The sequence below is a fragment of the Bos grunniens genome, chromosome 4, assembly GCF_055505025.1.
Source record: "Bos grunniens cultivar Pamir isolate PY7600 chromosome 4, Bosgru_T2T1.0, whole genome shotgun sequence".
In the NCBI taxonomy this organism is placed as follows: Eukaryota; Metazoa; Chordata; class Mammalia; order Artiodactyla; family Bovidae; genus Bos; species Bos grunniens.
Genome location: NC_141168.1, coordinates 26,734,045 through 26,758,920, shown reverse-complemented (window position 1 = coordinate 26,758,920; position 24,876 = coordinate 26,734,045). Strand labels below are relative to the sequence as shown.

Sequence of the window (24,876 nt, the reverse complement as noted above, 5' to 3'; positions counted from 1 at the left end):
TTTTTGGAAGTGGGAGTGGGTAGTTGGCTAAATAAGTCATTTAATACAAATGAAGAAAAACATGAAACCAATTGACCACCCTGGTGTTCACGGAAGACAGTGGCTTTGAAAGACATTGCTTTGGCAGCTTATGAGTTAACATTCATTCCTGTAGCAGGGAAGAATGCTGTCAGGTCTTTCAGTTTGTAGAAACTATTCTTTCACTATGGTGGAGAACCTGTCTGCCAGTGCAGGAGACATAGAGATGTGGGTTCGATCCCTGGGTCGAGAAGATCCCAGATCGGGAAGTGGGGCACAGCAGCCCACTCCAGTATTCTTGCCTAGAGAATTTTGTGGACAGAGGAGTCTGGCTTGCTACAGTCCATACGGTTGCAAAGTTTGAGACGTGACTGAAGCAGCTGAGCACGCACACTAAGGCAGTGATGGTGGGCGTTGAAGGGTGAGGGGACTGGAAGGCATGTTAGAGGGACTGGGATGAGTGACTGCAGATGCAGTTTGAAAATCAATTCGATGTGCATATTTTATAATGCAAATTCACTGGTCTCTCGGTTCAGTTCAGTTCAGTTGCTCAGTCCTGTCCAACTTTTGCGACCCCATTGACTGCAGCATGCCAGGCCTCCCTGTCCATGACCAACTTCCAGAGTTTATTCAAACTTGTGTCCATTGAGTCGGTGATGCCATCCAACCATCTCATCCTCTGTCGTCCCCTTCTCCTGCCTTCAATCTTTCCCAGCATCAGGGTCTTTTCTAGTGAGTCAGTTCTCATCAGGTGGCCAAAGTATTGGAGTTTCAGCTTCAGCATCAGTCCATCCAGTGAATATTCAGGACTGCTTTCCTTTAGGATGAACTGGTTGGGTCTCCTTGCAGTTCAAGGGACTCTCAAGAGTCTTCTCCAACACCACGGTTCAAAAGCATCAATTCTTTGGCACTCAGCTTTCTTTATAGCCAAAATCATAGTTTTGACTAGATGGACCTTTGTTGGTAAAGTAATGTCTCTGCTTTTTTTTTTTTAATCAGTGTCTCTTTTGCTGTCTCGTATACAGGGTTATCGTTACCATCTTTCTAAATTCCATATATATGCGTTAGTATACTGTATACCACCCTGAACGCGCCCGATCTCGTCTGTCTCTGCTTTTTAATATGCTGTCTAGGTTGATCATAGCTTTTCTTCCAGGGGCAAGTGTCTTTTAATTTCATGGCTGCAGTCACCCGCTGCAGTGATTTTGAAGCCCCCCAAAATAGAGTCTGTCACTGTTTCCATTGTTTCCCCATCTGTTTGCCATGAAGTGATGGGACCAGATGCCATGATTTTAGTTTTCTGAATGTTGAGTTTTAAGCCAACTTTTTCCCTCTCCTCTTTGACTTTTCATCAAGGCTCTTTAGTTCTTCTTCACTTTCTGCCATAAGGGTGGTATCATCTGCATATCTGAGGTTATTGATATTTCTCCCAGAAATCTTGATTCCAGCTTATGCTTCATCCAGTCCAGCGTTTCTCATGATGTACTCTGCATATAAGTTAGATAAGCAGGGTGACAATATACAGCCTTGACACACTCCTTTCCGAATTTGGAAACAGTCTGTTGTTCTATGTCTGGTTCTAACTGTTGCTTCGTGACCTACATACAGATTTCTTAGGAGCCAGGTCGGTGGTCTGGTATTCCCATCTCTTTCAGAATTTTCCACAGTTTATTGTGATCCACACAGTCAAAGGCTTTGGCATAGTCAATAAAGCAGAAGTAGATGTTTTTCTGGAACTCTCTGGCTTTTTCCATGATCCAACGGATGTTGGCAATTTGGTCTCTGATTCCTTAGCCTTTTCTAAATCCAGCTTGAACATCTGGAAGTTCATGGTTTGCGTACTGTTGAAGCCTGGCTTGGAGAATTTTGAGCATTACTTTGCTAGCATGTGAGATGAGTGCAATTGTGCAGTAGGTTGAGCATTCTTTGGCATTGCCTTTCTTTGGGCTTTGAATGAAAACTGACCTTTTCCAGTCCTGTGGCCACTGCTGAGTTTTCCAAATTTGCTGGCATCTTGAGTGCAGCACTTTCACAGCATCATCTTTTAGGATTTGAAAGAGCTCAACTGGAATTCCATCACCTCCACTAGCTTTGTTCATAGTGATGCTTGCTAAGGCCCACTTGACTTCGCATTCCAGGATGTCTGGCTCTAGGTGAGTGATCACACCATCGTGATTATCTGGGTCATGAAGATCTTTTTTGTACAGTTCTTCTGTGTATTCTTGCCACCTCTTGTTACTATCTTCTGCTTCTGTTAGGTCCATACCATTTCTGTCCTTTATGGAGCCCATCTTTGCATGAAATGTTCCCTTGGTATCTCTGATTTTCTTGAAGAGATCTCTAGTCTTGTTTTCCTCTATTTTTTTGCATTGATCACTGAGGAAGGCTTTCTTTCTTATCTCTCCTTGCTATTCTTTGGAACTCTGCATTCAAATGGATATATCTTTCCTTTTCTTCTTTGCCTTTCACTTCTCGTCTTTTCACAGCTATTTATAAGGGCTCCTCAGGCAACCATTTTGCCTTTTTGCATTTCTTTTTCTTGGGGATGGTCTTGATCTCTGACTCCTGTACAATGTCACGAACCTCGATCCATAGTTCTTCAGGCACTCTATCAGATCTAAACCCTTGAATCTATTTCTCATTTCCACTGTATAATTGTAAGGGATTTGATTTAGGTCATACCTAAATGGTCTAGTGGTTTTCCCTACTTTCTTCAATTTCAATCTGAACTTGGCAATAAGGAGGTCATGATCTGAGCCAGTCAGCTCCCAGTCTTGTTCTTGCTGACTGTATAGAGCTTCTCCATCTTTGGCTACAAAGAATATAAATCTGTTACCAGAATTGACCATCTGCTAATGTCCATGTGTGGAGTCTTCTCTTGTGTTGTTAGAAGAGGGTGTTTGCTATGGTCAGTGCGTTCTCTTGGCAAAACTCTATTAGCCTTTGCCCTGCTTTCTTCTGTACTCCAAGGCCAAATTTGCCTGTTACTCCAGGTATTTCTTGACTTTCTACTTTTGCATTCCAGTCCCCTATAATGCAAAGGACATCTTTTTTGGGTGTTAGTTCTAGAAAGTCTTATAGGTCTTCATAGAACCGTTCAACTTCAGCTTCTTCAGCATTACTGGTTGGGGCACAGACTTGGATTACTGTGATATTGAATGGTTTGCCTTGGAAATGAACGCAGAGCATTCTGTCGTTTTTGAGATTGCATCCAAGTACTGCATTTCAGACTCTTTTGTTGACCATGATGGCTACTCCATTTCTTCTAAGGGATTCTTGCCCACAGTTGTAGATATAATGGTCATCTGAATTAAATTCACCCATTCCAGTCATTTTAGTTCACTGATTCCTAAAAGGTCTATGTTCACTCTTGCAATCTCCTATTTGACCACTTCCGATTTGCCTTGATTCATAGACCTAACATTCCAGGTTCCTATGCAATACTACTCTTTATAGGATTGGACTTTACTTCCATCACCAGTCACATCCACAACTGGGTGTTGTTTTTGCTTTCACTCCATCTCTTCATTCTTTCTGGAGTTATTTCTCCACTGATCTCCAGTAGCATATTGGGCACTTACCAACCTGAGGAGTTCATCTTTCAGTGTCTTATCCTTTTGCCTTTTCATACTGTTCATGGGGTTCTCCAGGCAAGAATACTGAAGTGATTTGCCATTCCCTTCCTCCAGTGGACCACGTTTTGTCAGAACTCTCCACCATGACCTGTCTGTCTTGAATGGCCTTAGACAAGGCTGTGGTCCATATGATCAGATTGGTTAGTTTTCTGACCAATCGGTAAGATCCAAATCTTGGGTTGAAGATATACACAGGATAGTGTGGGATAGAGTTAACATGCCCAAGCATGTTATGGTCAGATACTGTGCTCTGGGACAAAGTAGGGAGCTTTGATGGAGCACTTGATTAGAAGGCCGGAGATGTGGGTTCAAGTTTTAGTTTTGCTGCAAAGTGGAGCTGTGACTTTGGGTCTTAGCCTTTCTGCATCTCAGTCTGTAAAATGAGAAAATCAGACTAGTTGGCCTCCAAGGTCTTAGGCATCTGGTTAAAGATAACTCTTTGTGAGCATCTAGGTCTGACTGATTATCAAGATAAAGAAGACATATATAGTTAGGGGATCCAAAGTGAATAATTACAGGTTTTCAGCCAATTATATAGGGTATTCTTTGTACTTACTAACAAATTAAATAGCAGAGGAAAATTTATGATTGAAAAAAACACATGAGTCTCCTGCCTTTTCTCTCCTTCCCACCCCATAGCCCTATGGTCCAGAGACAACTTTTAAAAATGATTTCACTGTTTGTTTTTAGCTTCTCTTAGAATTACTTCCATGAGGCTTAATAATATGTGTAAACTTCTGTTTCTTGAATTACCAACCTTAGACCATATCTGTGGACTTTTTTAGTATGAAAATAAGAATTTAAGTCACTTTTTCTATTTCCTCCTTTCTCCAGCCCCCATTTTTTGATAGTTATATTTTTGAAAGTATTTTATTAATTATAGTTTCAAATTGATAGACTTATTTTTTGATCCATCAACTTTCAGTCCACCAACTTGCCATTTTGTAGAATGGCATTATAAGTGCCCCATGCACTAACCCTCTTTCTAGTATTCCAGGTTCTGGGAGCCATACTTGACTGTTACATCATTATGGTTAATATTTTTAGTTTGTCCTCCATCCCCCAAGTATTATGTGCTTATCTTTATGTTTAGATTACTGTTTTTACCACATTACATTTCTTTGCCTTCTTTAATGGCCATGTCCAGAATCATAACTGTATGAATACTCAAAAGTTTTATGTCTCTTAAGAGCTAAGGAAGTAATTGGGTATGTACTTAAAGACTTAACTTAGTAAACCATTCATTTACACATTTATTCAACAGATATTTATTGAATATCAGACTTGTCATCACAATTGAATTTAAAATAGTGAAAAATTGGAAACAACCTAAACGACTTCAGGGAGTTAGTAAAATCTCTGCTATGCATTTTTATAGGGAATGCCCTTTAAACATTAAAAAAAAATGATGTTAAATGTTAATAACATAAAAAATTCTGTTCTATAGTAAGTTTTAAAATATTTCTAAAACAATATATACACTATAGCCTCACTTTTGTCTTAAAAAAAAAAAGAAAACACAAAGCAACCGTGTAAGAAACTCAGGGGAAAATGCTAGAAGCATGAATTGTTGTTTATTCGTTTGGTGATATCTGACAATTGGGACCCATGGACTGTAGCCCGGCTGGCTTCTCTGTCTGTGGGATTTCTCAGACAAGAATACTGGCGTGGGTAGCCGTTTCCTTCTCTAGGGGATCTTCCTGATCCAGGGACTGAACCTGCATATCCTGCCCTGGCGAGTGGATTCTTAACCCCTAACCCACCAGGGAAGCCCAGAGGCAGGCATGCCGAATTGTTAATTTGGTAATGTGGCACCTCAGGTGGTGCTGATTTCTGTTTCTTCCTTTTTTTTCTGACTTGTGTTTTTTCAGTTACCCAAAAAGAACATGTGTTTTTAAGCTAAAGATTAAAAAATTAGAGTTGCCAGTTTTTCTTGAAATAGTGTATTAAAATAATCTAGGAGTACCCAATAAGGTTCAGTAAATATTTGTGAAGTGGATGAGAGAATAGTTGATTCCAGAGGTTTCTGGATCCCCACTGACACTTATACATTCACAGTTTTATCCAGAAGCAAGTCCTAGTTATCTCAAAAGAAAAATCATGCATTGAAAAATCTAAGAAATGGCTTTAACTGAACGTTGGTTGTGTAATGGCAAATCCAGCAGACTCGAGGCCCACTACAGAAGCGGCCAGGCAACAGTGCTATATTTCACAGTAAGCAGGATCTGAATAAAAGTGTCCTTTGTGCTTTGAGACTGAGGGGTGGGACTTGGGGCCATTCATGTTATTTCTCCTTAATGGAAATTGAGGCAGCCTCTAATCCTGCTGTCACATGACAGCTACTTATTTGATTTTTTGGCAATTTGGGGAGCAGCTGTGGACACATGATTTTTCTGCAAAAAGGAGCCAGCTGCATTCTTACCCGTTTGAAAATGCCTGAGTATACTAAGCTTCCTATCCACCATGTTTCTGATCCAGCGATAGCTTCAGCAACTCACTTCCTTTTAACTGATATTTGTAGCTGTTGATAAGCATCTGAATATTTGAGAATGCATTTTCTAATCCTTTTTATCATTGTCATCAACATTGCTTAGGTACCTTCTCACTCAGGGCACTGTGACAGACACAGGGTTGTAAGCTGTAATGTGGAGACGACTTTCCTCTTTGACAGGTGGGTCAGCATTATCCTTAGAATCATTTTGTTTTTAGCAGGTTAAATTACAATGTAAAGAAAGAATCTGGTGTGAAAGCAGCTGAAAGCTCCGTACCTTTGGTCCCCAGACTCCTGAGTCTGCCGTCTGGATATTCACTCCTGTCCTCTTCTTTGCCACGTCCTTCACAAGCCGTTGCCTCAGCCTGTAGCCAGCCCCCTTCCTTCATTCTGGCACCCGACAGACTCCTGGCTGAAGACTGTCCTCCCTTCACGATACCTACTCAGTGCCCTTGTGGTCCTCTCTTCTCAGTGCTCCCGTAGCCTTTGGTGATGATTATCACTAGAATATGATTTTTTCTTTTTTAAGGAAAAAGTTTTTATTTATTAAAAAAAAATATCTTTTGAGGAGCAGCCTGTGGGATCTTAGTTCCCTGACCAGGGTTCGAATCTGTGTTCCCTGCATTGGAAGCACAGAGTCTTAACCACCAGACCTCTAGGAAAGTCCTGGAAAAAGGCTTTTTTAAAGGCAAAAAGCCTTCTAAGTTAATTTTATCAATTTGTACTTATTTTTAAGCTCTTTTAACCAAGGGTCCAAGAAATACAGTCAAGGAATTGGGTAGGCAAAATTTCTATAATGAGTAAAAGAAAGCTTTGCTTTTGATTTTGAACACCTTTAGGGTGAGGGAGTGACACAGACAGTCGCTTTTCCTATCTTTGCAGCGTTGAATTACCACAAGGGATGGATTTGCTTGAAATATGTATGAACCTATTTTATTAGAAATTTCTCTAACAATGATTAGAAGCAAGTCATTTCAAAACTTAAAAATAGAATGTAGAAGAACTGTACTGTTCATCATGGCAGTCACAGCCACTTGTAGCTAATTATATTAAAATTATTTAAAACTAATTGTCACGTTTCATGTGGTCAGTAGGCGCATCTGGTTAGTTAACCACATGCGGTTAGTAACTGTTATTATTTTGGACAGTGTAAATTGAGAACATTTCCATCATTGCAGAAATTCCTATTGGACAATTCATCAACTCTTCTGTAGGTTCTAAAGCAGTACTGTCCAGAACCTATAGAAGAATTGATGTATTTTGAAGCACTTGGTGGAGTAGATTCACCTATTTAATACAGAAGGATGTTTATTCCAGTTGAAGAATTTTAATTTCAAGCACAGCTTGAAATTCCCTGTGCTTTCCTTACATTTTTCCTTGGTTGTGGCACCCTCTAGTGTTTCAGCTTTGTTTAGATCATAAACTCCCAATTTGTGATTTATAAGCACCTTTTCTCCCAATGTAAAAATAAATCCTGTAACTTTCCCTTTGACATTTCTATGCTTTATCTGTCTTTATGTGGAATAGTAATACTAGTAATAAAAGGTTACACTTAACTAGCATTTATTATATACCACGTTCCATTTTAAGCCCTTTTATAAAAGTTGGTCCAAAACCTCATTTTGTCCTTACAATAATTCTATGAAGTAGTTTCTATTAATCTCCCCAACTGAAAGACTGTAAAACTAAGGTGTAGAAGTCAAGTGGAACTTGTCTAAGGTGGTAGAGAGTGGCAGAGCAAGGACTTGAACTCAGTACTCTGGCTCCAGAGTTTGTAATCTCAACCACTCTGCTGTGGAAGTGAGGATGAGCTTTCAAGGAGGAATGGGGTGGAATGGAGAGGACAACACCTTGCATACTCTTGGCATGCTCTTGTACTAAATTCCTTGGGGCTAGTTGTATAATAAGAAAACGAAACTCTCAATCTCTGCAAGCCACACTGGAAATTATAGTTAGTCCGTCCTATTATTTTCAGCAGATATACATAGATCTAGCTGTACAGTCAGTCTGCCCAAGAAGTTAGAGTGGTAGATAATGGTCACAGCTGCCACTACTACCACATTTTCATCTGTTTGTCCAGACACTGGACCCAGTGTATTTATTGAATAATGTAACAGATCTTTTTGTGATTGTCACTATTATTTCCATATATGCCATAAAAAGGCATTTATTATTGTGATGTTGATTTTGAGGTTTACTGGAATGTTAGACTTATTAAGTACTTTATTAAAAGAGCAGGTAAGATAGACTCATAAACAGATAAAAGTTTGTGTGTTTGTATAACTCTTCTCTTCCTGTCTGTACCCCCTTCTCATGTCTGTGTCCCATTTTTCTCTTCCTGTCTGTACCCCCTTCTCACTTCTATGTCCCATTTTTCTCTTCCTGAGGCATTTTATACTCTTAACTTCAGTTCAGTCGCTCAGTCATGTCTGACTCTTTGCGACCCCATGAATCACAGCACGCCAGGCCTCCTTGTCCATCACCAACTCCCGGAGTTCACTCAGACTCACGTCCATCGAGTTGGTGATGCCATCCAGCCATCTCATCCTCTGTTGTCCCCTTCTCCTCCTGCTCCCAATCCCTCCCAGCATCAGAGTCTTTTCCAATGAGTCAACTCTTCACATGAGGTGGCCAAAGTACTGGAGTTTCAGCTTTAGCATCATTCCTTCCAAAGAACACCCAGGGCTGATCTCCTTTAGAATGGACTGGTTGGATCTCCTTGCAGTCCAAGGGACTCTCAAGAGTCTTCTCCAACACCACAGTTCAAAAGCATCAATTCTTCGGTGCTCAGCCTTCTTCACAGTCCAACTCTCACATCCATACATGACCACTAGAAAAACCATAGCCTTAACTAGATGACTGATACAAAGGGAAGAAAATATGTACCTTTGTGGAAATTACTCACAAGTGTCAATAAGAAGCAAAATTTTATATTGATTTAAGTCAATACAATAAAATGTATTGGCATTTTTATACTATCAATGAAGTGATTGAGGGACATTTTTATAAGGACACCACTATGGTTTGTTTCCATATGCCGATGAAAGTTGAATACAAAATCATAGCCTCTTTTTAATGATTAATCAAACTCAAGATTTTGTATTCAACTTCCATCGGCATATGGAAACAAACCATAGTAGTGTCCTTATAAAAATGTCCCTCAATCACTTCAATGATAGTATAAAAATATCAATACATTTTATTGTATTGACTTAAATCAAAATAAAATTTTGCTACTTATTCACACTTTTCAGTAATTTCCACAAAGGTACATATTTTCTTCCCTTTGTATCAGTCAGGACCTGTAAACCATGTGAGGTATTTCAGTGAATTTAATTCTGGAATTGGTTACACAGGTGTTGGAAGACCAGAAGAGCAAAAGCAGACACTGAGTTAATCCAGGTAACACGGGAAGCAGCTACTCCCGCTCCCCTTGGGCTGAGGGAACAGAATAGAGGAACCTAAGAGTTCAGAGGGGCCCCCACACAGCTGGTAATCTCACTTCCGAGTGGGATGTCATGCAGCTGGTGCTCAGCCAACGGAGAGAGGGGCACAGCTGGAGTTGGGAGATGAGGCTGTCCTTGGTCATTGGAGCAACTCTATTAGAAATGAAAACTGCAAGGCAATCCCTTCTCTCCACTTCTTCCCATCTTACCCTGTTGTCTCTCCTTGGTAACACCTAATATGAAGCTGGTGAATAAAGTTTGCCGACCCAGCCCAGAATTGGCTAGAGAGCATTTCAGTACAAGTATAGAATAGAGGGCTTGGAAGTTGAGAGAAGAGATGAATGGCTAGCACAGTATTATAGGAGAACTAATGGAAACTGTAATTGCCTGGCTGTAGCTTTACTAATTATAATGTGCAACCAGTTACCCACAAGCATTTATTAGGGAACAAATTATGATGGCTGCTATTCATAGAGACTTTAGTACCCAGGCCCTGCCTGCCATGAACTTATAATATTGTTTTCACAAAACCATCCACTCACCCTGAAGTCATTATGAAGTTGTGTGTTAAAGCTTGTTTTTTTCACATATGTATAAAAGTAGTATGTGAACTCTTTGGTTGTTACTAATGAATATTTACAAATTTTATCCACATTGGAATGAAAAATATGTGATTCCAGTCATAAATTAGGCAGTTAGCCTTACTCAAGGTAAGACAATTTCTAAACTTGAACTGTGCTGTTCTCTTGATCTGAGCATGAGAAAGGGTCTTGATTTTTCTAGTGATGGTTTGCTCTAGCATGTTTAATTTTTAAAGTTTCAAAATGATCAGTTTGGAAGGCTATATTGTGGTTATTTGGTTTTAAGGTTCATTTTTCAAAGTAATACATTCCTATAAGAAAAGTTCAAATAGAAGGATTTATAATAAAAAATCAGTGGCCTTTTGCCACACTCTTCACCTGCACCTAGTCCCACTGTTCAGAGACAAGTTACTTTAACTGTTTCTGTTTATAGTTTTAACTATTTTGTTAATAGTATTATCAAACAGTATTACCTCCATAACTTTAGAAAACATACCTGTACTACTTTTTCTTGATTTATCAAGCTTGGGGCATTTTACCTCGCTGTACTTCCTTTCCACTCTGTTTCTGAGTTGCATTGTGATACTGAGATCTCTCTGCTCTTGGTCTGATTCCCTCACTGTGTGAAGATAGGATGTTACACTCCCAGCCATTCTCCAACCTCTCTACCGTCTCCTGCCTCCTTACCTCTCTCAGCCTGATCTTTGCCTTCATATTGCCAGGGTTCATAACTTTTACATTCTACTTTGTGTTATATTTAATCTGCTGGATTTTTAAGTATAGTTGGAGTCTGAAAACGGAAAGCAAGAAGCTGCATCATGACTATGGCTTGTTCTTTTTTTCTGTAGACCTCAGTGATATGAGGATTGTGTGTATGTGTGTTTTCTTCTTCCTCTGCAAGTCCTATAACACCCTTGGGCTGTTTGAAAGAGAATATTCTTAGGAAGGTCAAATGGATTCCTTTTTTCTTAAGCTCCATTTATTACTCAGAATTAAACCACATTTTACCTTGTTTCTATTTTCACTTTGACTCTCTTGTTGCAGTTGTTTTAAAGTTTTTCCTGGTGTGGTACAATTTTGATCCATTACCCTGTGTCCCTCAAGAATCAAATTATTGTCTTTGGCTTTAGGCTTTTTTGGGAAAGGCTGTTTTGTTTAGTAAAATTTCTATCCCAGTCATGAAATTTAGATTCTGGACATGTCTATGAATTAAATCGAACCTCTCTGCTTTTCTGTCCCCGGTTTTGTCTGTGGACATTGTCTTGCTCTGAGAATTTCCCCCAGGCTGTTCTTACAGCTTTTCCTTTGATGTGATAATTCTATTGGTGAGTCTAAGGCTTTCTCTTACTTTTATTTATACCTTGATTGGATTTCTCAGCCTGCTCTTCCACTTTGTTTTTTTTTTTTTTTTAATACTCTACACTTAATCTCATTATGTGTGGATTAGACTAAATTTAACTGCCCTTGGACATTTCATCCAAATTCCAGTAGCTCCTTACATACTGTTGACTACAACTAACAGGATGCTTCTGAACAGAAAATCTGTTTTTCTGAGTTCTCTCCCATTATCTTTAGTCCCATGCCTACTGGTCCACAGTGGCAAAAATAGGAACTCCTCTGTCTAAAATTCCCGTTCTCCAATCCCTTATGCATGTGTGCTTAGTCAATAAGTCTGTCTGACTCTTTACAACCCCCTGGACTGTAGCCTGCCAGGCCCCTCTGTCCATGGGATTTCCCAGGCAAGATACCGGAGTGGGTTGCCATTTCCTTCTCCAGGGGATCTTCCTGACCCAGGGATTGAACCCATGTGTTCTGCACAGGGAAGTTCCCCATTCCCTTATAGATTATATGTTAAAGAAGAACCTTCAGATGAAGTATATGTTGCACCACAGGTAATGATCTAGGCTAAGAAACAGGCTTTAATAAAATTGCTACCAAGTTGTGTTATTTTAGGGGGGAATGCTTTTTTAAAAATGGAGTGTGACTAATCTGCTGAACATCACTGGTTCCAGGTAATAGACATGCCTTTTTATTTGGATGTAATGTTTAGAATCACACTTACCTGTTGTCTGTCCTTTCATCTTGCTTTTCATATCTATTCAGAGGAATCACTATCGGGTCTATTCTCTGTTTTGTGCATTCTCATGAAATTATGTTAGAGGTGTTCCCTATAATTTCCTTATGTTAATGTTTTGGAGTCTAGTATTTGAGTCGCTGAAGTTAATGTAATAAAGTCTTTTTAGATGCTTGACTCAAAATCTTGTGCATGCAGTTAAGAAAGCCATGGGGCTTCCCTGGTGGCTCAGTAGTAAAGAATCTGCATGCAGTGTAGGAGACTCAGGTTCATCCCTGGATTGGGAAGATCCAGTGGAGGAGGGCGTGGCAACCCACTCTTGCCTAGAGAATCCCATGGACAGAGGAGCCAGGCAGGCTGCAGTCCATAGGGTCGCACAGAGTCAGAAATGACTGAAGCGACAAAGCAGCAGCAGCAGCAAGAAAGCTATATCCTCAGAGATGGATGCATAGCTTAAAGATGAGGTAATTGAGGCCCAGTCCTTGAGAGACAAGTCAGGTAATGTGTCAAGAAGGATAGAATCATGAAGACATAGGAATTCTGGCATCATAATAATTAATGTTGAGCTTTTATGTGTTCTTCACCGTATCTGGAAAGTTTCCTTTAACCCCCTTCCTTTTGAGGAAAGGTACTACTTTTTTTTTCTTTATCATTAAAAAAAAAAAGGTTGAAATTGAGGCTTACAGGTTAAGTAACTTGTCAAGGAGTTCTGAATGTCTGGTAATAGCCTGTGCTATTTTTAAATTTTCATATTATCTAATGTTTTTATCTATCAGAAGTTCCTATCATTTTTGCTCTCCAGAGAATCTGACTTTTTGAGGATGAAAGCTGGAATTCGTCACTAAAAATGACTTAAGTGGGATGGGGTGTGACAATTGCCTGTAGTATGTGTATGCCAGTCATATCCGGCTTTAGACAACCTGTTTTGCTTACTAAATTATGAAACCATTTAAAGCATCCTTTACAAGTATCCCACTCTGGTTCAAAGAAGTCTGAAATGATCTTGCCTTTGCTTTTTACAGAGTGTCAGCAGACAGGTTAGTGAGGCTGAAGGATGGCCTGGGGAAAGACCTAGAAAGAGATGAGGCTCTGGGTAGGAGTGACAAGCCTGTGAAACAGACATCCCTATTGATTTATTCTGTGCACTGCTGTTCTGGAGAAAAGAACTGAAATCCATTATGCCAAGTGCATAGCGTACAAATCCTTTTGAAAAGGATTTAGATGCCATCTAATCCCAAATCATTTAAAAACAATTTTGGAGTACCCAGAATTCTAAAATGCCCTAGGCAGTTTGTCTCAGACTAGAACAGTGAAATGGATGGAAAAATAGTATTTTAATGGTATCTTCCTTTCATATATTGTGTTTAATTGCATGACTTAAATGGTGCATTAAATTTCCTTTTTAGATATGTACGAATCTGGGGGTATCTCGAATCTTCAAAATTCTATCTAGTTTCTCACCATTAAGCATGATGTTAGTAGTTAGTTAGTAGTTAGTTAGTTAGTTAGATTATTTTTTTTTATCAAGTTGAAAAAGATGCCCTCTATTCATAGTTTGCATTTCTTCCTTTTTAAGACTAACATTCCACTGTTCTTGTGTCCACTTTTTTTTAAGGTTCAAATTCATTTTATTTTTTAATTAGTTTTGTAAATTTATTTTTAATTGGAGGTTTGTCCACATTTTGTTACCCATTCATCTATTGGTGGATAGTTAGTTGCTTCCACCTTTTGGCCATTGTGAATAATGCTGCTGTGAACATCAGTGTACAAAAAGCCTTTTCAGACCCTCCTTTCAGTTCTCCCAGCATATATAGTACCCAGAAGTGTGGAATTGCTGGATCATATGGTAATTCTTCTGAAAGTTTTTTGAGAAACTGATATGCATAGTTTGATATAAAAGGAAGTTCACTTCACTGATGTTTATAGTAGCAAAAATATGGAAGCTGCCTTCCTATATATCATGGCTTCCCAGGTGGCTCGGATGCTAAATCTCCCTGGGAGACCTGGATTCTTTTCCTGGGTCAGGAAAATCCCCTGGAGAAGGGAATGGCAACCCACTCCAGTGTTCTTGCCTGGAGAATCCCACGGACAGAGGAGCTGGCGGGCTACAGTCCATGGGGTCGCAAAGAGCCAGATACAACTGGGTGACTAATGCTTTCACTTTCCTATGTATCAGTAGGTGATTGATTGCATAATTATGGCACATCAATAATCAATCAAGTGAAGTATTCTTCAGCTATATAGAAAGGTGTGTGTCTGTTTTGACATGTCAAAATGTCCAGATATCTTGTCACAGAATAATGTACGTATTGTGAACCTATTTTTATTTTAAATCATACATATGTATGTATGCTTCAAAAGATTGTTAAGGATAATGTACCTCTCTGTATGTTAGGGCAGGGGGAAGAGAGAACAGAGCATTAAGTGCTGTCTGTAGGAGAGCATACCTTAGTCCTGTTACTGTGTCATTTCAGGGTGTATAAGAAACACAGTGTTACAAGCAGAAAAACCAATTTGAATGATCACAGTTTGGGAAAAAAATGTTTAGCTCCTATATGTGTTTAAATTACAAAGGAACTGTTAAGTACTTTACTTACCGTTTTTATGTGCACAGTGTCAAATGCAAGTCACCAGGACCTTTTAAATATCTTTTTTATCATTAGGGATAATACCAAAGATATTTATTGTTTTGTGACTTTAAATATAAAATTAACGCAGTGAATTTCCATCAGAATAGTTTCATGCAAGGAAAATGTTCTACCATTTTTATGTCATACGGTAATGATGCTGCCCATTTCCTATGATTTGGTGTGGTGAGGTATATAGTAAAATGAAAGGCTTGTCGAAGTTCCTCTTCCCTTGAGGAAAGTCTTTCTTAGTTTAAGTATTAACCTGTATTACATACTGAATCCTGTTCTTTACCTTTTTTTCCAATAGTGGATCTTCATGGAGGAACACGGAGTGACCCAAACTGAGCACATGGCTACCATAGAAGCTCACGCAGTGGCCCAACAAGTTCAGCAGGTCCATGTGGCCACCTACACCGAACACAGTATGTTGAGTGCTGATGAAGACTCACCCTCTTCTCCTGAGGACACCTCGTATGACGATTCAGACATACTTAACTCCACAGCGGCTGATGAGGTAACAGCCCATCTGGCTGCTGCAGGTAATGTTTGGATTGGAATCTCTTCATTTTTGGCTTAACTCTGGTACTGTGCTTATCTGAAAGAGCCAAGGATACAGGCATTCAGATATCTTCATATCGTATCTTCATGATTTTTTTAAAGCCTTGTATTTTCAACTTGTACCTGTATTACACTGAGACTTAGGTTCCAGACTCATATACTGTGACATATATACTTTGGTTCTTGTGTGAAAAGCCTTGCATTTTAGGTTCTTGTGTGAAAAGCCTTGCATTTTCAACTTGTACCTGTATTACACTGAGACTTAGGTTCTAGACTTATATACTTGTGACATATATACTTAGATCCATGTACTTAGGTTCTAGACTCATATACTGTAACATGAACATGAACATGTCATATATAATGACATGAACTTTGGTTTTGCCTTTTCATCCATTCCAGTACTCTTTACTTTTAACTCAACAGCTCAGTCATATGCGACTCTTTGTGACCCCTTGGACTGTAGCCCACCAGGCTATTCTGTCCGTGGGATTTCCCAGGTAAGAATACTGGAGTGGGTTTTCATTTCCTTCTCCAGGGGATCTTCCCCATCTAGGGATCCAACCCGGGTCTCTTGCATTGGAGGCAGATTCTTTACCATCTTAGCCACCAAGGAAGCCCTACTTTTAACTCATTTAGTCGATTTACGTTAAATGTAATCACTGATATATTTGGGTTTAAATTTATCATGTTTACTATATGCTTTCTCATTGTCCTGTTTACTTTCCTTTCGATTTTCTTTTGGAGTGATTAAAAGGTGTTTTTGTTTTTTATTTTTTCATTTTTTTTCTTGTTAGTTTAGAAGTTAGATGTACTTGTGCTATTATTTTTGTTTCATACATACTTAATATTAATTTTCCCTCTTATATCCAGCTTGCTTTATGTTGGTTTTTCTCCTCATGTTCTGGTTCTATTTGGATGAATGCTGGATGTGTGTGTGTTTAGGAAACTATTTTTAGAATAATTTGGGATCTAGAATAATATTATTGTCTTCTAGCGAGGATTTTTGTTTGCTTCTGCCAGTGCCTGGGCACTAGCAATCCTGGATGATCTTAATCCAGTTTAAGGTTTTGAGATTTTCTGGGCCCCTAAATGACTTAAAGCTGGGTGATATTTTGTATCATTCTCTTTACAGTTTACACTGTATGTAAGTGTAAACTTACATATCTGGATGGATCTAATATTGTATAAGGAACACTGCTTTTGAAGATACTTAGGAAAAGATGGACAAGAAATCAATGATTAGAAATAGCCAAAGTACTACATTTTTTTAAAATGTATATGCTGTATTTAAGTGAAAGAAGACAGTTACAATGAAAATAAACTTTTGCTGTCTGTTGTTAGCCACTGTATTTTTCTGAAATAGTGAATTTAAAAATAAGATTTAGTGGCAAAATACATAAAACATGTTTGTGAGATATATTTTGAAATTTTTATACTTCCCAGAAGAGGGCATCCTAACATAATGAATCAAAGTCAACTTCTTTCCTAGGAAGGAAGGTGTTTTTGAGACATAGTTTTGCTATAATACAGTACTGCATTGTCATAGTGTTAAGATTAGCAAAGAACTTTAACCCTCTTATGTGGCAGATGTGGAAACTGAGGCCCAACTGATAGAAATGATTTAATCATTCAACAGTGATTGAGAAATTATTACATACTTTATATTAGTATACATAGACACTATAAACAAGACAGGCAAGAACTTGATCCTAAAGGACCTTACAGACCAGTGATAGGAAGAAGGGTACATATAACCAAGTTAAATAATTTCAAAACCACTGAGTTCTCTGAGGAATATAATGAACTTTAAATGGAGAGGGAAGGGTAGCTGGTTACCCTCTTTTTCTATTCCTGTTTCCTTGTCTCCCTCTGCTGAAGTAACCACTATTCTGAATTTGATCATCATCATTCTCTTGGATTTCTTTCATATTTTTTTGTGTGTATCAGTAAACAATATTTAGCATTGTTTTTGCATGTTTTTGGCTTCCCTTGAGGCTCTGCTGGTAAAAAATCCGCCTGCAATGCGGGAGACCTGGGTTCGATCCCTGGGTCAGGAAGATTCCCCTGGAGAAGGGATACCCACTCCAGTATTCTGGCCTGGAGAATTCCATGGACTGTATGGTCCATGGGGTCACAAAGAGTCAGACTGAGTGACCTTCACTTTCACTTGCATGTTTTAAATTATATATAAATGGTATCACTCTGGTATTGTTTGTCTAAAAGTGTTTATTTCATGCAGTATTATTTTTCTGAGATTTATTTATGTTGATAATATGGCTGGATAATTTTCATTTTAACTGTTATTTAGTATCCATTCATTATCTGAATGTGTCATATATTGGGAGAACACTTAGGTTGTCTATAATCTTTTACTATTTACAGTTGCTACAAATAAAAATTATTTTGTATGTTTTCTTGTACATATTGAGAGAGAGCTCTTGGCTTTGGTTTTCAAACTTCTTTTGACAGTGTGCCACAGTAATACATTGTGATCTAGAATAAATACGCACATATAATTGAAATAACAATTTCTCATGAAGTGATACTTAACTTCTACTGCAAGTAACACACTCTTTGATATGTTCTGATATCTTTCACTTTATTCCATGTTATTAAAACAAAGAAAAAACTACTCATAGTTTGAAAAACGCTGCTTCAGGGTATACTCAGGAGGGCAAAGATAGGCACATTTTCAACTTTACTGGGTATCCCAAATGTCTTTCCAAATACTTTTATTTGTTTGCATTCCCACCAGCAGTGTACTCAAGCGCCTTTTGCTTCTCATCCTCGCCACGTTTGGTATTGTCAATTGTTTTTATTTTTGCCAGTCTGATGGGTATGAAATAGTATCTCAGTGTTGGTTTAATATGCTTGTTTGAGCAAGAGATTCCAGCCAGTGCAGGAAAATAAAATAGAGTATTATCTCAGAACTTTATTGACTATTCTTATTTTGCATATTTTCCTTTGTCCATTTTCCCAGGTTTTTTTTTGAGTTACTGATTTTTTCTTAGCACTAATCTTTTCTTGGTGAATATTTATTGTAATTATCTTCTTCTCTTAGTTGTCCACTCCCCGCCCAATTTTTTGTTATTTCTTTTTGTTCATAGTGGTTTGGATTTATATCATTGTGCAGTTACTGGTGTTTTATCCTTTTGGAGTTTTGTTTAAGCAGTTCTTCTTAACCCTGTGTTTGTAAATACTTTCCAGTAGTTTATTGTAGAAGTTACATAGTTTGTTGTTATTTTATTGATGTTTTTGTTTAACATTTAAGCCTTTAAGCTACCTGGAATTTATTTTCTTGTATAGTATGATGTATCGATCTACTTTGACTATTTTTGCATGCAGACAGTCAGTTGCTCCGACACCAGATCTTTAATCATCCATCCTTTTCCCACCTCTGTCTTTTGACACAGCAAGGTGTTTGTGAACTCTCGAGTAAGTTATGTTAATTTATTTGTCTATCTTTTCAGTCAGTTCTACACTGTCATAAGGGATTGTAGCCTTATAGTAACTATTGGTACTTGGTAGGATGAGTGCCCCTGCTTCCTTTTTAAAATCTTCAGAAATTGCTTTGGCTGTTTTTAGCCCTTTGCATTTCCATTTAAATTTTAGAATCAGGTCTTCCCTGTTGGTCCAGAGGCTAAAGCTCTGCCCTCCCAATCCTGGGGACCCAGATTTGATCTCTGGTCAGGGAACTAGATCCCACATGCTACAACTAAGAGTTTGCATGCCACCACAACAAAGATCGAATGTGCTGCAACCAAGACCTGGTGCAGCCAGATAAATAAATAAATAGGGTTTATTTCCTAGGAAAGAGGGAATAGGTTGTTCTTGATAGGATTTATTAAGTTAAACATTTCAAAATAAACATTCATATAAAAAGGTATTTAAAAATAAAATTTAGAATTAATAAATATTATTTATTTTTATATAAATATGGACATGAATTTGAGCAAACTCCGGGAGTTGGTGATCGACAGGGAGGTCTGATGTGCTGCAGTCCATGGGGTCACAAAGAGTCAGACATGACTGAGCAATTTCACTTTCACTTTTCACTTTCATTCATTGGAGAAGGAAATGGCAACCCACTCCAGTGTTCTTGCCTGGAGAATCCCAGGGACGGGGGAGCCTGGTGGGCTGCCGTCAATGGCATCGCACAGAGTTGGACACGACTGAGCGACTTCACTTTCACTTTTCACTTTCATTCATTGGAGAAGGAAATGGCGACCCACTTCAGTGTTCTTGCCTGGAGAATCCCAGGGACGGTGGAGCCTGGTGGGCTGCCGTCTATGGGGTCGCACAGAGTCAGACACGACTGAAGCGACTTAGCAGCTGTAGCAACAGCAGAATAGGCAAAATTAATGTAGGGTGAAACAAACAAGAATTGTGTCCTTATGGTGGGAAGTACAGAGAAGAACTGATGGGAAGGTACAGGAGAGAACTATTTGTAGTGATGATGTTACATATCTTAGTAGGGGTTTGGGTTTCATAGTTGTATGTTTTTAAAAAAATTTATTGAATGATTTGTACATTTTGTTATATGTAGATTTTATCTCAAAAGAAAAAACTTACAAATATTGAACTCTAGCTAATGATACTTCTACTGAAGTATATAGTGGGATCATACTGTAGTTTACTTTGAAATGTATTTTAAAAAACCCAACATGGGTTGATGAATGGGTAGGAAGGTGGATAGATCCATATAGTAAAATATTAGTAGAATCTAGTTGGTAGATAGGTGAATGTTCACTATAAAATTCTTTCAACTTTGCTATGTATTTTAAAGTTTTTAAAAAATATATTTGAAACTTCTAATATAATAATAATAATAAAAATGTTGGACTCACACAACTCAGTAACATAATGGCAACCTGATTAAAAAATGGACAAAAGACTTGAGTAGACATCTTCCTAAAGAAGGCATACAAATGGTCAATAAGTGTATGAAAAGATGCTCAGCATCACTAATCATCAGGGAAATGCAAATCAAAACCATGATGAGATACTGCCTCACGCCTGTTAACATGGCTGTTACCAGAAAACAAAAAAATAAGTGTTGGCATGGATATGGAGAAATGGGAACCCTTATATGTTGTTGGTAGAAATGTAAAATGATACAGCCCCTATGAAAAACAGTATGAAAGTCCTCCCCCAAAATTAAAGATAGAATTACCATATGATCCAGTTCTTCCTATGGATGTTTATTCAAAAGAATTGACATCAGGATCTCATGGAGGTATTGGCACTGCTGTGTTCACTGAAGCATTATTCACAGTAGTCAAGATGTGGAAACAATCTAAATTTCCATTGACAGATGAATGTGTGTTAGTCACTCAGTCATGTGTGACTCTTTGTGGCCCCATGGACTGTAGCCCAACAGGCTTCCCTGTCCATAGAATTCTCCAGGCAAGAACACTGGAGTGGGTTGCCAGTCCCTTCTCCAGATGAATAGATAAAGAAAATGTGGTATGTATGTATGGAATATTATTTAGCTTTTTTTTTTTTTTTTTAAAAAGGAGGAAATCCTACCATATATGACAACATGGATGAACCTTGAGGGCATTATGTTAAGTAACATATACCAGGTTAAAAGGACAGGTACTGCATGATTTACTTACATGAAGTATCATATTCAAACTCTTATTCTCCTCTGCATATAGTAGAATGGGGTTGGCCGGGGCTGGGGTGTGGAAATGGGGAGTTGCCATTAAAGAACATAAAGTTTCAGTCATCTTCAGTCACGATGAATAGTTCTAGAGATCTGCTCTACAACATTGTGTCTGTAGTTAACAGACTTAAAGTTTGTTGAGACGGTGGATCTCATATGTTGTGTCATTACCACAGTTTAAACAATTAAATGTTAGAAAAAAATGCATCAGTAATATTTTTTCTTCTACCAGCTGTTTGTTTATAATGGAAAGGAAGGTAAAAGGCATTACCTTATTTCTTGCTTATTTTGGGGCTCTTTGAGTTCAGTTCAGTCGCTCAGTCGTGTCCGACTCTTTGCGACCCCATGAATTGCAGCATGCCAGGCCTCCCTGTCCATCACCAACTCCCGGAGTTCACCCAAACTCATGTCCATCGAGTCGGTGATGCCATCCAGCCATCTCATCCTCTGTCGTCCCCTTCTCCTCCTGCCCTCAATCCCTCCCAGCATCAGGGTCTTTTCCAGTGAGTCAACTCTTCACATGAGGTGGCCAAAGTACTGGAGTTTCAGCTTTAGCATCAGTCCTTCCAATGAACACCCAGGACTGATCTCCTTTAGAATGGACTGGTTGGATCTCCTTGCAGTCCAAGGGACTCTCAAGAGTCTTCTTTAGAGAGGTTTTATTTAAGTCAGACTGAGTATACTACTAAATAACATGTAGAGAGGCTCATCTAGATTTTCAGGGAGGCCTATTGTAATTGAGCCATTTATAGAACATAATATGCCAGGATAAATGTGAGCACTTAAACCTGATTTTCATTTAAACCTTTTAGGGGGTTCACAAATAAAGATGGTTTGTCTGTTTTAAAAAATAAAAGGAATGCCACTGATATGTTGAGATTGGGTGAATCAGAGACTAATAATTCCTTAAGGCCTACCCTTTGTTTTAGTCATTAGTTTCAGGGCAAACCAGACCAAATCTTATTAACATTTTCCCCTTAGAGTACGACAGTTTTTATTACTTTCCTTCCGGGATGCTTTCATCAACATGACCTTGTGGTTAACAGTTCCATTTAGGGCATAATTCTCAGATATATAACAAAAAATTTTCCACTTAAGACGGTATTCTTCTAGATAGTCCTCTTAATATGTGGTGGTGGTGGTAGGGTTGGGGTTCCAAATATGAGTGATTATCTCTGACTTTCTAACTTGTCAGTGCCTTGTAACGGAAAGAGGGGCCCAGGAATGGAAATGAAATTTGAAATCTGTAACTTTTTTTGTCTTGGCAAGCTCTTCCTCTCTGGTGCTATTTCATCTAGCACCTTTGAGAATATTGCCTTAACAGTACGGATATGCTGATAAAACAAAAAACATTATATAAAATTCAAGCTAGTATGTGGTGGGGAGGTGTAAGTCATTAACTTTTTAAAAATCTTCATTGTAAGTTTTAATGGTAAATTAAAATATGATCCATGTTGAATAGGAGTGAAGTATATTGTTGGTTATCAGTAATATTCTATACTTATTGATAATATACTAGGAAATAAATGCTACTTTTTTGTACATCTAATTGTTTTCTGCTTGGTGCAGTTAACAGACTCTGCCTGGTCTCAGCACATATGTTATTGTTTCAGGTCCTGTGGGAATGGCTGCTGCTGCTGCTGTGGCAACAGGAAAGAAACGGAAACGTCCTCATGTGTTTGAATCTAATCCATCTATCCGGAAGAGACAGCAAACACGTTTGCTTAGGTGAGGGCTTCCTTATCCATATTGTTGCTGTTCCTCAAATACTTTATGGTATGGATGACAGAATATACCTTATTAGGTTCATCAGGGGATGTGGTGTGCTGTGCTTAGTCGCTCAGTCATGTCCGACTTTGTGACTCCATGGACCGTAGCCCACCAGGCTCCTCTGTCCATGGGGATTGTCCAGGCAAAAACACTGGAGTGGGTTGCCATGCCCTCCTCCAGGGGCTCTTTCCAACCCGGGATCAAACCCAGGTCTCTCACATTGCAGGTGGATTCTTTACTGTCTTAGCCACCGGGGAAGCCTAAGAATACTGGAAAGGATAGCCTACCCCTTCTCCAGGGGATCCTCCCAACCCAGGAATTGAACCCAGCAGGCAGGTTCTTCACAAGCTGAGCTACCAGGGAAGCCCTTCATCAAGGGATACCAAATTAAATTCTTTCATGACAGAATTAGACTTTAAGGTACTCTAAACAAAAATAAATGAAACTGTAACTATGATTAACAGATGTATGTTGTTGTTTAGTTGCTGGGTCTTATTAGCCTCTTTTGTGACTCCGTAATCTGCAGCCCACCAGGCTCTTCTGTCCATGGGATTTCCTTAGGCGGGAATACTGGAGTAGGTTGCCATTTCCTTCTCTAGCGTATCTTCCTGACCCAGGAATTGAACCCATGTCTCCTGCATTGGAAGATGCTTTACCACTGAGCCACCAGGGAAGCCCTAACTTCCCTGTATAGATGTATAGAATTATATTATTTCATTCAGAGAAAATTTATTAATATATGCCTGCCATGTGCCAGCTATTGTTCTGGGCCTTGGGAACCTAACAGCTAACAAGATAAATTAAAGAGCTTATATTCTAGTGGAGGGAATAAGAAATATATGATACATCAGATGATGAAAAGTAAAAAAAAAAAAAAAAAGGCAAAATAAAATAGAAAGGTTAGAGGATTGGGAGGGATATGGTAGTTTTTATTTTTCTATAGAAATGATCTTTGTTAAGGCAACCTTTGAACAGAGACCTGAAGTAATTTTAAGGGAAACCATGTTGATATCTACAGGAAGAACTTTTGGGGCTGATGGGTAGTAAAAGCAAAGGTTCTGAAGTGGGAAGGCATGTCTTAGGTATGTTTGAGGAGCAGCTAGAGAAAGAATGAGAAGAGGTGTGGTCATAATAGTAGTGGAAAGCCACGCCATGGCGTCTTCTGGACCAGTCTAAGGGCTTTGACTCTTACTCTAAGTGACATAGGAAGTCAATGAAGACTTTTGATTAAAACAATGATATAATCTAACTTATATTTTAAAAGTATCACCCAGGCTACTGTGTTGAGAATAGACTGAGGGTACAAGAATGAAAGCAAGGCTGAAGATAGAAGCACATACATAGCATTTGAAGCAGACTAGGAATGAGTGATCCACACAGTCAAAGGCTTTGGCATAGTCAAGAAAGCAGAAATAGATGTTTTTCTGGAACTCTCTTGCTTTTTTGATGATCCAGTGGATGCTGGCAATTTGATCTCTGGTTCCTCTGCCTCTTCTAAAACCAGCTTGAACATCTGGAAATTCACAGTTCACGTATTGCTGAAGCCTGGCTTGGAGAATTTTTGAGAATTACTTTGCTAGCGTGTGACATGAGTGCAATTGTGCGGTAGTTGGAACATTCTTTCGGATTGCCTTTCTTTGGGCTTGGAATGAAAACTGACCTTTTCCAGTCCTGTGGCCACTGCTGAGTTTTCCAAATTTGCTGGCATACTGAGTGCAGCACTTTCATAGCATCATTTTTCACTATTTGAAATAGCTCAACTGGAATTCCATCACCTCCACTAACTTTGTTCATAGTGATGCTTTCTAAGGCCCACTTGACTTCACATTCCAGGATGTCTGGCTCTAGGTGAGTGATCACACCATCATGATTGTCTGGGTCATGAAGCTCTTTTTTGTACAGTTCTTGTAAGTATTGTTGCCACCTCTTCTTAATATCTTCTGCTTCTGTTAGGTCCATACCATTTCTTTCCTTTATTGAGCTCATCTTTCCATGAAATGTT

General features: G+C 38.8%; 1 protein-coding gene across 22 annotated transcripts in view; it reads left to right on the top strand.

Annotated features, from left to right (window-relative positions):
* NRF1 (nuclear respiratory factor 1) overlaps positions 1-24,876 on the top strand; it is a 138,509-nt gene that overhangs the window by 37,769 nt on the left and 75,864 nt on the right. For 8 of the 22 annotated variants that reach the window (XR_015162157.1, XM_086395693.1, XM_086395697.1 and 5 more), the window contains 2 exons: positions 15,183-15,414; positions 22,718-22,832. Coding sequence is in view for 19 of the 22 variants with exons in the window: in XM_086395695.1 (XP_086251821.1) it covers positions 15,183-15,414; positions 22,718-22,832 (347 nt within the window). In the remaining 3 variants the exon portion in view is untranslated. Of the gene's footprint in view, positions 1-6,247; positions 6,325-9,500; positions 9,547-15,182; positions 15,415-20,952; positions 21,035-22,717; positions 22,833-24,876 lie in introns of all 22 variants that reach the window. The other 14 variants (XR_015162155.1, XM_086395684.1, XM_086395692.1 and 11 more) reach the window with 4 other exon arrangements.